Here is a 14012-nt window from a genome sequence, read left to right as displayed (position 1 = left end):
ATGCTTATAATTTATTATTAGACTGTTATTTATGTATTTATTTTTTGTTTGGACTCTTAAATTGTACTAGATTAATATTATGTTAGTGTTATATATATCAACAAATTGTTTGAAGAAATTAACACAATGTAACTGCATGAATATTTGTAATGATTTTGTATAACTCAAAATTTTTTATGCAACAAAAAAAAAATAGGGACAAAACTCTACAATAATCATAATTTAGGAAGGATAAATCCTAGTTATTTTTTATCATTTAACATAACGAAAGTCCAATAATTTTTGCAAAATAAGTACAAATATTTACCAAAAAAAAGACAATTATAAAAAAAATGATTGCAAATTAATTATTAAAAAAATCAATTTACATACCATTTTATCATGAATTATCTCTAATTAACCGCAATAAAGACCGTAGACTTTTCTTATTATTATTATTTTGATAAAAAAGAGAAAAGACAAAATTATACACTAATTACCATTTTGGCATTTCCCATGCATTATATATATAAAAAGAAAATATTTTTTATACAAAAAGAAGATAAGCACATTTGCCACGTCATTCATCTTCACCGATATATATCATTCTTAATTCATTATCCCAAAATTAACTGTATAAATTAAATTCATTTTAATTAACCAAATCAAAAAAAAAAAAATGGAAGAGCTGAAGCCGAGTCCACCCAACTCATCTCCACTAACCCCATTAGGCTTTCTAGAAAGAGCCGCCACCGTATACGCCGACTCAACCTCAATCATATACGACGCCGTTTCATACACCTGGTCTCAAACTAACGACCGTTGTCTCCGTCTAGCCTCGTCAATCGCCTCACTCGGAATTAAAAAAGGCCACGTCATCTCCGTCCTCGCTCCAAACGTTCCCCAAATGTACGAGCTCCACTTCGCCGTTCCCATGGCTGGGGCCGTCCTTAACGCCGTCAATCTCCGTCTCGATGCACGAACCGTCTCCGTTCTCCTTCAACACAGCGAATCCAAACTCGTCTTCGTTGATCATCTCTCTCGCGATCTGATCCTCGAAGTTATCGCGTTGTTTCCGAAGGGATCGCCGATTCCTCGCCTCGTTTTCATGGCGGATGATTCGGGTTCGGATTCGGATTTGGAAATTGGGGAAGAATTCTTTTGTAGTTATAATGATTTGATTGAAAGAGGGGATCCGGGTTTTGAGTGGATCCGACCCGAAAGTGAATGGGACCCGATGATATTAAATTACACGTCTGGAACGACGTCGTCTCCTAAAGGTGTTGTGCATAGTCATAGAGGAATATTTATTATGACAATTGATTCCCACATCGATTGGGGAGTTCCTAAACAGCCAGTTTATTTATGGACTCTTGCTATGTTCCATGCTAACGGGTGGAGCTACCCGTGGGTCATGGCGGCGGTCGGCGGCACGAATATTTGCTTGCGCAAATTCGACGCGGCTGTAATTTACGACAAGATTAAAAAACACGGCGTCACGCACATGTGCGGCGCTCCCGTCGTTCTCAACATGATTTCCAACGCCCCGGGATCTGAACCGCTTGAAAAACCGGTTCAGGTCATGACCGCCGGAGCGCCGCCGCCTGCGGCGGTGCTGTTCCGGATTGAGTCTTTGGGGTTTGTGGTCAGCCACGGTTACGGGCTGACCGAAACTGCGGGACTAGTAGTGTCTTGCGCTTGGAAAAAGGAGTGGAATCGCCTTCCCGCGACGGAGAAAGCGAGGCTTAAGTCTAGGCAAGGTGTTGGGACGGTGGCGCTGACGAAACTCGATGTGATTAATCCGGTGACCGGTGTCGCCGTGAAACGAGACGGGTTAAGTTTGGGGGAAGTTGTTCTTAGAGGCGGTTCGGTTATGTTAGGGTACTTGAAAGACCCGAAAGCGACCGCGAAAGCGATGACTCGCGACGGGTGGTTCTTCACCGGCGACGTTGGCGTTATGCATCCCGATGGGTATTTGGAGATTAAAGATCGGTCTAAAGACGTGATTATTAGCGGCGGAGAGAATTTGAGCAGTGTGGAGGTGGAATCGGTTTTATACGGTCATCCGGCGGTTTTGGAGGCGGCGGTTGTGGCCCGACCCGACGAGTTTTGGGGTGAAACGCCGTGTGCTTTTGTGAGCTTAAAAGAAGGATTGGAGAAAAAGCCAACAGAGAAAGAGATTATTGAGTATTGTCGTAGTAAGTTACCTCATTTCATGGTTCCTAAAACGGTGGCGTTTAAGGATGAGCTTCCTAAGACTTCAACTGGGAAAGTTCAGAAGTTTGTACTGAGAGATTTGGCCAAAGCTATGGGAAGTGGAAGGAGTCGGAGCCGTATGTGACACGTGGATCGCACGTGCCTTTATGATCGGTTTGTTCGTTAGTACTATAAACAGTAAACTTATGTTACTTGTGGACAAGAGTTAGAGTTACGTTACGTACTCATATTTGTTTTTTTTTTTATTGAATATTACGTGCATGACAGATATATATATAAATAAAATTGGTTTTTCTTTGAAAGGAAATAAAATTGGTTTTTATTTTGAATAGAGTTGATAAAATTTTACTACCCAATTACTGCCAAACTATTATGTACTATTTGATTGTGCATGGTGAATTTTGTGTTTTGTTTGTTACATGCATGTGAGTATATATATGTTAGAGATATTACACAATAATTATCAAAGATTAATAAAGAGATTAAATAAATCTTACTATATAAGAAAAGTAAAAGAATAAAATTAGGAATATATTATATAAAACGAGAGAACTCTCACTCATAATAAGATTAACATACATATATAAATATATAAGTGAAGAATGTGTGTAAGAAGAGAGAACTCTCACTCATAATAAAAATAGCTTTGGATATTATTGGGTTTTCTAACAAAGTGTTGATAGAAAATTAGAGGTTAATCATCACTTTAGATTTTTTTTATATAGTGTTTAGGATATTATCATTTAAAATTCTAATTCCAAACAACTATAACTCTTGTAGTTTTTAAAATTTTTAAATTAAGATGTGGTTACACATAGTACCACTTAACTCATACTAATATATATAACTTGCTCTAGTATATGTAGAGAATGAATAGTGTATTCTCTAATTTAAATAATATATAAATAATATTTTATTTATGTATATTGTATATATGTTCAAAAATTATTATTTTAATAGTGTAGAAAATAATAATAATATTAATTTAATGATGTAGAGAAAAATATATAAAAAGAAAAATAATGTATGGTATAATTTAAAGTTGTATTGTAACATAAAAATGTTAAATTTAATGATATATTTTAAATGATAGAGTAAAGAAGCTGCTGAAAGTATTCTTACAATTATTTTCTTAAAGCATTGAAGTGATTTCAACAACAACAACAATAATAATAATAATAAAAGTTAGATCATACTCACTACACTCACTACGAGGTATATATAATAACTAAAATGTAAAATAAAATAGCTAAGAGTTTAAAATTAAGCTCCATCAATTGTTTTAAATTCTTGGTTATACATCTTTCCAAATTCTAAAAAACTCTTCTCTACGTGTAGCTTGATGAATAGTAAGTAAATATATTTTATATTTGTATTGTTTTAATTAATTTTTTATTTTTCTTTTGTATTTAAAGTGAGTTTTTTTTTATTAGTAAAATATATGTAAAAATATAATATTTAAATGATATAGAAAAAAAATATAAATAAGTTAATGCATGGTGTAATGTTAAATGTGTAAAGTAAAATAAAAAAAAAATTATTAATTATTTCTTGTTTATCAAGACACTTTTAAAAATTACTTTAAATTTTATTGAAAATTTCTTGAGACTACCTAATTTGGAGGCTATATTTTGCCACAAAAGAAATTATTAATAAAGATTATTTTGGAAACTAACATTAAAAAAATAATAATAAAAGATAATCTATTTCTTCACTATGTTTTTTTTTTTTTGTTATATTTGATAAATGTATATAAATTAAAATTATTAATTTTGAAATCATGAAACAAAAATTGTATAATGGAATGAAACCATATATAGAATATATACAAGGATCACTATACTATAGGATAATGATTCATTAGGTATTAAAAATTATTTTATGTAAAATTATTTTTTTTAATATTTATTCTTGTTTCATCCATATTAAATTAATGTTATTTTATTTATTATTTTTACATATAATTATTTTTAAAAAAATATTATCATTTTTCTTGTCACTATTCTTTTCTTCTAACCCCTCACTCTCTCTCTCTAAAAGTTCTTAAAGTTGCTCATAAAATACAACTTTTTAGAATTTTTAAAGAGAGAGTAAGGAAGAAAAAAAAAAAAAAAGAGAAGTGACTAGTTAGAAGAATAATAGTATTTTTTACAAATAATTATGAAAAAAATATTAAATATCAACATAAAATTAATTCGTTTATAATATCAAGTATTATCCTATATTATATATAATCATTTTGAATATCTCTACAATAATATATATTAAAGAAAATAATTTTACATAAATTCATTTTGAATACCTGTGAAGTATTATCCTCTAATATCCTATACTATAATCATTAATAATGTTCAAAACAAAAGTACTAAATATACAAATTAGGTGAGAAAGAATAAGTCAACAAAAAAATAGCAAAAACACTACCCCCGCCAATGGAAAAAAAAAACCATACAGTACTTATATAATTAAACAAAATATATATTAAAAATGAGTTTTTTCTTTTTTTTGAGAAAAACTAATTAAAAATAAAAAAATTGAACAAAAAATAGATATTAGCATTAATTATAGTACCTTTGGTAACACTTTTATTTTTTAATTTTTTAATCACAAAATAAAAGTAAAAATTTTGTTTTTGAAAACAAAAATAAGTTATGTAACTACTTTTGTTTTTCAATTTTAAAACAGAAAAAATAAAAGTGTGTTCTGTAAAGTTCATTTTCATTTTTATTTTTTATTTTATTTAAGTTTGGTCTAGGTCCGGGGTCAAATCCGGGTTCGATCAGAGGCCGCGTTCAGCACCAGGGTCGTGGGGGGATTTTAGTTCGGGTCTGGTCGGAGTCCAAAATATTGATTAAGAAAAAAAATTATTTAAAAATATATTAAAACTGACTTTTTTTTTTATTTTTAAAATTTTGATTCTCAATTAAAAAATTAAAAAGTAAAAACTGTTTTATATAAAACATGTTTTTGAAAATATTTTCACTTTTGTAATTTTAGAAACAGAAAATTAGTTAAAAAAAATATTACCAAATGCCACATGCTTATCCATATATACCTTTACTTAGAAATATGAGATAAATTGAGACATACATATTCTTTATATTAATTAATAAAAAATACCCTCCTATTATATTTTATTAAAATCTACCAATATTTATGAGTGAGTTGTTTAATATACACTTGTTCTCTCTTAAGTGTAGCATTTAATTTACACTAACTTAATGGGTATAACATCGTATATAAAAGTGAATATATCTTAAAAAATATTAATATAAAGATAAAAATTAAAACAGATAAAATAAAATGGGTATACAATACAATTTCTTAAATTGATAAAATAAAACAAAAAAAACTTAATTAAATATATATATATATATATATAAGACAAGCTATATCCACATGTCAAATCCATTTATAGTAGATATGGAATGTGATCATGATAAGATGGTGTGGGGTGGAGACTCAATTGAAGAAGCTAGAACAAATATTAAATTGGAGGAAAACTTATTAAATTAAAACTTTTTTTTTAAATTTCTTTCTTTTTTTTGTGTAAAAATATATAAAATATTATGTTTATATTTTATTTTTTTAACAAAAGTACTTCAATTAAAATTATCATATATTTATAAGTAGAAATTACACTAAATATGAGAAAATTTTAAGAGTTTATTTTTGTATGGCATAAATAAATAAAGCTAAAGGGTTATGGATTTTTTGTTTTTGTACATTTATATGGGTTTTTTTTATACCATATTTTTATAAAAAAAGATGGAAATCTCATATTTGTAAACAATAATAAGTTTTTCCGGAAAAGTCACCGGAACCGAAAAAGTCGCCGAAAAAGTTATCGACGCCAGAAAAGTCACCGGAAAAATCAATGTCGCCGAAAAAGTCTTCGTCGTCGGAAAAGTCACCGTCGCTGAAAAAAGTTATTGAAAAAGTCACCAGAAGTAGATGTCTCAAATATAAACAAAAATAAAACCGGTTATAATTGAAATATAACCGATTTTGTGACACGAAGAATAAAAATAAATAAAACAGAATAACTCAAACTAATTATAATTAAATTAGAACTGTTTATAACTAAAATAGAACCAATTATATAACATAATGAATACAAACAAGTAACACACAATAATTCAAACCGAGTACAATTAAAAAATAAAAGGGAAATCAGTTCCTAAAGCACTGAAACATAAATTAAAAACAAAACTAATTCTACAATAAAAAAACCTCATAACACATAATACCTTATAAAACTGATTATATTTTTGTAAAAAAAATGGAAATCAATTTCAAAAAATATCGAGACATAAATAAGAAAAGAACAAGTTCCATAACAAAATAAATAAACACAAATAATAACACACAATAATTCAAATATTATATAAAGAAACCGTTTATATTTATCAACTAGTTAAAAATTTAAGACAAAAAAACTGGTTTCGTAAAGCAACTAAGATAAAAACTCACACACAAAAACCAGTTAAATAAAATAGCTTAAACAAAAACATACATTCAACATGCTCCAACCCACCAAATAATTACACACATACCATATATACCTCAAAAATACTCATTCATTATGTTTATATAACTGGTTTTATTCTAGTTATAACCGGTTTGAGTTATTTCGTGTTATTTGTTTTTATTAATTATAACATTGCTATAAAACTAGTTCATTATATTACTGTTATGAAACCGATTCTATTTTAATTATAACTGGTTTAAGTTATTTTGTGTTATTTGTTTTTATTCACTATGTTACAGAACTGGTTATATTTTAATTATAACCGCTTTGCGTTATTTTGTGTTATTTATTTTTATTTATTATGTTATAGAACCGGTTCTATTTTTATTATATCCGAGACATTTCCCCACTTTTTTTTAAAAAAAAAAATATAACTGGTTTTATGAGGTATTATGTGTTATGAAGTATTTTATTGTGAAACTAGTTTTGTTTTTAATTTATATTTCAGTGTTTTAGGAACTGATTTCTTCTTTGTTTTTAATTGTAATCGGTTTGAGTTATTGCATGTTACTTGTTTGTATTTATTATGTTATATAGTCGGTTCTATTTTAGTTATATCAGGTTTGAGTTATTTCGTGTTATTTGTTTTTATTCATTATAACACTATTATAGAACCGATTCTATTTTAATTATAACTAGTTTGAGTTATTTTATGTTATTTATATTTAATGGTTCTGTAACATAATATAACCGGTTATATTTTTAGTTATATCTTAGACATTTTATTCTGGTGACTTTTCTTGTGATTTTGCCGGCGACGGTGACTTTTCCGGCAACAGTGACTTTTCCGATAACTTTTTCAGCGATTTTCCCAGCGACGTTGATTTTTTTGATGACTTTTCCAGTGACTTTTCCAGTGCCGGTGACTTTCGGGCAAAACTTATTGTTGTTTTACAAGGAAAATTTACATGGTATACTCACTTTTGCCATTTTCTTACAAAAATATTGTCAAGCAGAATTTTTTACTTTTTTACTATATTTTTTATAAGTTTCATACTGCAGTATACTATGTTAAGTTTCACTGGTATTTTGTAGCTGTTCTACTATTGTTTTGAGTTGTTCTGCTTTGTGTTTTACTGGTGTTTTATAAAGACACAGTATTTTTGAAAAAAATTCCGTGTGACAGTATTTTTTTAAAAATTCACTCAAATTCCAGTATTTTTGTAAGTTTCATTTTTACAAATATGGAATTTCCACTTTTTTTACAAAAATATAGCATAAGAAAAATCCATATAAATGTAAAGAAAATTTTTTTTTTAAAAAAAAAACTCATAACCCTATACTATTATTTATTTATACCAAGTAAATTATACCCTCAATTTTCATATTTAAGAAAATTCCCCTGTTAGAGTTGCTTTTATTTTGTTTCGGCCCAATACCGGCCCAATGGGCTTCTATTTTACTGTGTATATAACCCTGTACAAGCCCTACATACACATTACATATATTCATTTTTTATAGTAGCCACTGTCGCTGAATATAATGAAAATAAGAGAGGTCTTTTCTCTCTATAAAAAATATAAATGTACTATCTTAAAAATAAATTAAGTATTTTTCAAAAAAAAAAAATCAAAATTAAAAAAATATATAGTATTTTTAAAACATAAATTTGAGACTTTTTTATTAAAATATTTTTTGGGCTTGGATGTGGCCCTACTGCCCCACCCTTGAACCGACGAACATTCAAAATGATTAGACATAAAAACAAATTTGGTTACTAATCATTACAAACTTTAGTTAGGCTAATTAGTAATTTTTTCCCTCTAACTTTGACATGTACCACATCATGCTTTTTTGGCCGTTAAAAATTTTCCTAAACTATTAAAATTATTTTTTTTTTTTTGAAATTAAATAAACTATTGAGATTGTTAAATTTAGGAATTTTTGTCTAATTTTAGTAAAAAATTCTAATATGGATGAAAGTTCAAGAGGCATAATTTAGTACATATCAAAATTTAAGGGACATGATTTGGTAAATATCAAAGTCCAGGGAGCGTTTAGTACATAAACAATCACTGAAACAGTAAAATTGAATAAAATTAGACAAAAATCCTTAAATCTAACAATCTCAATACTTCGAGAAAAATTTTTAACGACCAAAAAAATTCAGAGACATGATTTGATACATGTCAAAGTTAGAAAAAGTTACTAATTAACCCTTTAGTTACTTAAAGAATACGAAAGCTGTCACATATTCAAACGTTTTAGTTACTAGGTTCAAACAATAAGATGTTAGAGGTTCGAAGGAATGTTTGGATTGCATTAGACACAGTGAAGGTGTTTCTTTTTGCTAGCACATGACCCTAAGTTGTCTTTGCTTAGCTACCCTCATATGGCTTGCTACACACTGGTTGGCCCTCATCCCCATTAGGTTGCTTGGAGCCGATTTTGTTTTTTCTTTTTCATTTTTCGAAACTAGGATTGTCACCCAAACCTAAAATATTTGACTCGAACCGCGGACGTTGTCGAGCAAACTATATGCCTGACCATTTGAGATACTCTAGGGTGCATTTGAAGGTGTTGATTAATATGAAAATGCTTGTAATGTGTTTAATAGTAATAAACATTATAATTACAGGTAAATATATTAATATCTAAAACAGACCTAACATAACAATCTTCACAAAATAAATTGGTCTTGACTTCTGCAAAATGCCACTGATCTATGAAACTGTTAAACTAAGTATTGATATAACTATATCTAATCATAATTCAATGGAGGAAGGTCACTGCACAGCTCCCATAAACAATTTCTGAATTTCAAAAGAAAATTTTCTATTTCCTACTCTGCCAAAGCTCTTCACATGTCTTTCACATTTTTACTGTTGCAAAAAAAATAACAAATCATTGATTAGCAAAGTAATTAAGTATAAGAAATTTCAACAAAAGTCACACACTTTACAAAGATATATACATATATGTATGTATATAGAATTCAGCAAGATCACACTATCAATACAAAGAACACAATCTTTTGTTATCGAGTTTCTCATATTCTAGTTTACCACACGTGTTCAAATAACTTCAAACCTATTACGGTATGTAGCACTATACAAGATTAGATCACACTATCAATACTAAGAATAAATTTGTCATATACATTCAGCAATGATCATTAGCAGATGGTTATAGTTGCCTAATCACACAAAATCAATTAACATTAAGAACAGAACTACAAAAACAGAAACTTGAGCCAATTATAGATCAAACATAATCAAAACTCAAATACCTTAATTAGAAGCCGAAACCCAAGTACGATTGATCCAATTTTGACGCGGTCTCAAATCCTCATGCTCGAAAACAATTTCTTCACATGAATTCTCAAAGTAAACCTTGTACCTTCCTCTTGACAATACTTTTGATATAGCACCTTCCCACCAACCATCATTATAATAGGCATCAACTTCTTCATTTAGGCTAAAAGAATCAGCCATAATAATTTCGGGAGGAACTGGTCTTATGTTTCTTCTCTCAGCCTCCTCACACAAATACTTCTCACCAGTCTCTGTCTTTATAGTCTTGTACTGAATATAGTACTTGTCATTCTCCATAATTCTGATAATACTAGCTGTATACCATGAACCTTCTAGTCCCTCTTCCTCGTTCCTGATCTCGACTAGAGATCCTACCTCAAATTCCTCCATTGTTTTTGCACCATTAGAATCTGACACAGGGGTCTGATATGTAAACCACAAGTGATTGAATGAGTAAGTGTAGTATGATGTAATCAATCAATAGAGGCTAATTCAAGGTCATCATAAATCAAACAAATTTCTCATTTTGTAAGAAGTGTTAAGAGATTTGAGATTTCCTTATTTCTCTTTTTAGTGATGAAAAACTTAAAATCTATAGAGAAATTTGAAGCTAATAAACCAACAGAAACAAAAACACTAATCTCTTTTTCTGGGGTTTGAAGTTAAGTTAGAGCAACAAAAACAGTAACATTAGAATCATAAAAGAACAGTAATTTACAAGCAAAGACATGTTTTCACACACTACCAGATCAGCAACAACAAGAATAACAACAAAAGCTTAGGTTTCGTTTGGTATCAAATTAAAATTTCACATTCTATTATATAAAACTATGAACACAATCTAAACTCGCCTACCAAACGAACCCTAAAAGATTAAAGATTGAATTTTTAAAAGCACCATAGTATGAAAATCACAAATAATTATACCTGAACAAGAGGAGGAACCCAATGATCATCAACCCAATCACGATGAGGTCTCAAATTACAATATTGGACCTCGATCTCATCGTTCTCGTACAAGGAAACAGCGAAATTCAAACAATCTTTAGAGACATTGGTGATCAATCCCTCCCACCACTTACCATTATAGTAAGCATCGACTTCTTGATCCAACTTAAATTCCCTAAATTCGATCTCTTTGGGGGGCGATGGCCTTATCAGAGACACATCAAACTCTCTCCTCAAGGACTTTAGGGTTTTGTATTTGACAAAAAAACTGGTGGGGTATGATCCCCTGCCGATGATTGTTGCCGGAATGAAGCCGCCATCTGGGGTTCCGACCTCGACATCGGAGCCTATGGTTAAGTAAGATTCTCCTCCATTAATGGAAGCCATTAAAGATTTGATCTTTTTACAGAAGAAAACAGTTGCCTCTTTTTTTCCCAAGGTTAGAGAAGAGAAGAGAGACCCTTTGAATTGAAAACGAGAGCTTTCAAGAGAGACCCAAAAACGTAATATTTACACACATCTTTATAAATTCCAATTATTTACACTTTCTATTTAAATCATTTTTATTTGGCTAATTAGCAATTTTTCCCCCCGAACTTTGATATATACCAAATCATGCCCCCTAAATTTTTTTGGTCGTTAAAAATTCCCCATGAACTATTGAGATTGTTAAATTTAAGGACTTTTGTCTAATTTCATTCAATTTTACTGTTTCAAGTACTAAATCATGCTCCCCAGACTTTGATATATACCAAATCATGCCCCTCAAACTTTTATATGTATTAAATCATGCCCCCTGAACTTTCACCCATGTTAGAATTTTTTTACTAAAATCAGATAAAAGTCCTTAAATTTAACAATCTTAATAGTTCAGGGGGAATTTTTAACAGCCAAAAAAGTTCAGGGGGCATGATTTAGTACATGTCAAAATTCGGGGGGAAAAATTACTAATTAGCCTTTTTATTTTATATAAATATATATATCTTTTTTTTAAGGGTTTTCTTATTTTTCACTTTAAAATATATATATTTTTTTTATTTTTACTAAATTTCACACAAAAATTCTTATAACAACTAACTGAACTACTTAAATCGCAATCGAAATCAGTATAACAAGTCAGATTATACCTATTTGCACAAATACCTCGGCGATTACCGCTCGTTAATACATAGAGCCCAATAAGCATATCTTGAATTGGTACGGAAATGGGATCCCCAATAACTAGAGACAACAAATTTGTATGAAAAAACATAAGTAAACGAGCCTCTGTTTGAGCCTCTAAAGATAAAGGTACATGAACAGCTATTTGATCCCCATCAAAGTCTGCATTGAATCCCTTACAAACTAATGGATATAGAAATAATAATAAGGCAACATACGGGTTAACAAAATTTGGGAAATGGGGTTTTTTAGTTGGAAGAAATTTCCTCTAATTTAATAATTAATGTATTGTTTGACTCGAAATTTATTATTATATTAAAAAAATATAAAATTTTAATTTTTAATTTACAACTTAATTTTGTCTTAGAGAAAAAAGTTTTTTTTTACGAGCTAACAGTGTACTTAGAGACTTCTACACACCACGCCAGGGCCCATTACCCGGCCCACAGGCCCAACTTACAATATACATTGGTCCATATCGAACCATCAGGATAAACTTGATGGCCTATGCTGCTAGGCCCAATCAACAAGGCTTGTTCCAATAATAGTTTTATAAATACTCAAAAATAACAAAAAAATAATGATGAACAGAAACTATAAAATTCAATTGTACAATATTATTTTAAACCTTTATAGTGTCACAAATATAGTTTTTTTTTTATGGAAATATAGTGTCGCAAATATAGTTAAAAGATGATAAAAAATAATATTTGTGACTAAAAAAATAATTTTTAGTGACAACACAATAAATTAATTAGTAACTAAATAATAATTAGTTATAGATTTTAGTCATAAAATTTTATAATTATGACTAAACATATTTTTAGTTACAATATTTAGTTGTGACCTTTTAATTTAAAAATTTAAGAACTGTGACAAATAGTTCATTGTGACTAAAATATTATTTATCACAAATTGTGACAAAAAAGTACATTCAGTCACAAATTATTTTTGTTTGTGACTAAAAATCTAAATTTTTTGTAATGTGAATTTTTGATGAACCCAATTTTCCTTTTTCCAAAACTAAAACAATTGCTATATAAATCTAACCATTTGATCTACTCCTCTCTTGATCTAATATATATGAACCAAGTTCAAAACTTTATCTAAGTTAATCAAATAGTCACTCGGCCAAGGGCAACGGCTACTTGGCATTATAAAAAATCTTACTTTTAGTCACATTAAAATTTGTGATTAATTATAAATCGCCATTCGTACGTTGTGACTAAAAGTCCGTGACCAAAAGTATTAGTCACAAAAATCACAATTTATTGTGACTAAATGTGTTTTTAGCCACAATACTTGTTGTGACTACTAAAACTAAATTAGTGACAACTTGTGTCTAAATACTATGTTTAGTCACAAGTAAAAAATAATATTGTGACTAAAAAGTTATCACTAAAAGTGGTATTTTTTTGTGGCCACACAAAGGATGAGATGCGAAAGGGAGTATGACCACGCTTCTTGCATGATCTATTGACGAGAGGGTATGAGTAGAGGCGACACCTCACCTTGTAGCTCCTAACATCTCGACAAAGGGTATACAACAACCACCACTTCTGCAACTCGGGACTACTTGACACGTACCAGACAAAGGTACAAATTAAGCGCAAGACCACCTTCTGCACCTGCAACTCGTAGCACCAGGGCATCAGTTTATCCCTTGAGAACCACAAGTGTATCTCAGGATAAGTACCTCATGTTAGATAAATTAACAATTAACCCAAGATCTATTTGTATATAACATAGAACACAATAGTAGTATATGATAATTGAGTATGTGTACCTGATTGATCCATAGCAATTATCTCTGTTTGATCCACAGCAGTTACTCCAATTCGATAGTGCAATACTATCAACTAAGTCTTCCTCCCTAGATCTCTAAATCAGAAGCAGTTTATTTTCTCTGATTATCAAAAGGT

At 29.7% G+C, this 14012-nt stretch overlaps 2 protein-coding genes across 3 annotated transcripts; one reads left to right on the top strand and one right to left on the bottom strand.

Moving 5' to 3' along the window:
- The first annotated feature begins 399 nt into the window (after positions 1-399).
- On the top strand, positions 400-2525 carry LOC115716315 (2-methylpropanoate--CoA ligase CCL4). The gene has a single exon (XM_030645075.2). It carries the CDS (start codon positions 659-661, stop codon positions 2318-2320), a length of 1662 nt encoding a protein of 553 aa, XP_030500935.2. The 5' UTR covers positions 400-658; the 3' UTR covers positions 2321-2525.
- A 6710-nt stretch (positions 2526-9235) lies between these two features.
- Positions 9236-11477, bottom strand: LOC115717183 (protein AGENET DOMAIN (AGD)-CONTAINING P1). 2 transcript variants are annotated; one of them, XM_030646140.2, is made up of 3 exons: positions 10909-11477; positions 9957-10404; positions 9236-9549 (listed from the first exon to the last, which is right to left on the bottom strand). In XM_030646140.2, the coding sequence occupies exons 1-2, from the start codon at positions 11314-11316 to the stop codon at positions 9958-9960; spliced, it is 855 nt and encodes a 284-aa protein (XP_030502000.2). In that variant the 5' UTR covers positions 11317-11477; the 3' UTR covers positions 9236-9549; position 9957. The 2 variants fall into 2 exon arrangements, with proteins under 2 accessions (XP_030502000.2, XP_060971186.1); XM_061115203.1 differs by lacking the exon at positions 9236-9549 and having other exon boundaries at positions 9700-10404; positions 10909-11474.
- Between the last annotated feature and the right edge of the window lie 2535 nt (positions 11478-14012).

This window comes from Cannabis sativa, chromosome 5 (assembly GCF_029168945.1).
Source record: "Cannabis sativa cultivar Pink pepper isolate KNU-18-1 chromosome 5, ASM2916894v1, whole genome shotgun sequence".
NCBI classification, from domain to species: domain Eukaryota; kingdom Viridiplantae; phylum Streptophyta; class Magnoliopsida; order Rosales; family Cannabaceae; genus Cannabis; species Cannabis sativa.
The sequence above is the reverse complement of the archived record's forward strand: the minus strand, read 5'-3'. Positions and strand labels throughout refer to the sequence as shown.

Excerpts from the sequence above, each read along its gene's own strand:
- LOC115716315 (XM_030645075.2), top strand. The coding sequence starts at position 659 with ATGGAAGAGCTGAAGCCGAGTCCACCCAACTCATCTCCACTAACCCCA.
- LOC115717183 (XM_030646140.2), bottom strand. The coding sequence starts at position 11,316 with ATGGCTTCCATTAATGGAGGAGAATCTTACTTAACCATAGGCTCCGAT. Across the intron at positions 10,405-10,908 it reads GGGTTCCTCCTCTTGTTCAG|ACCCCTGTGTCAGATTCTAA; the intron begins GTATAATTATTT and ends TTTACATATCAG.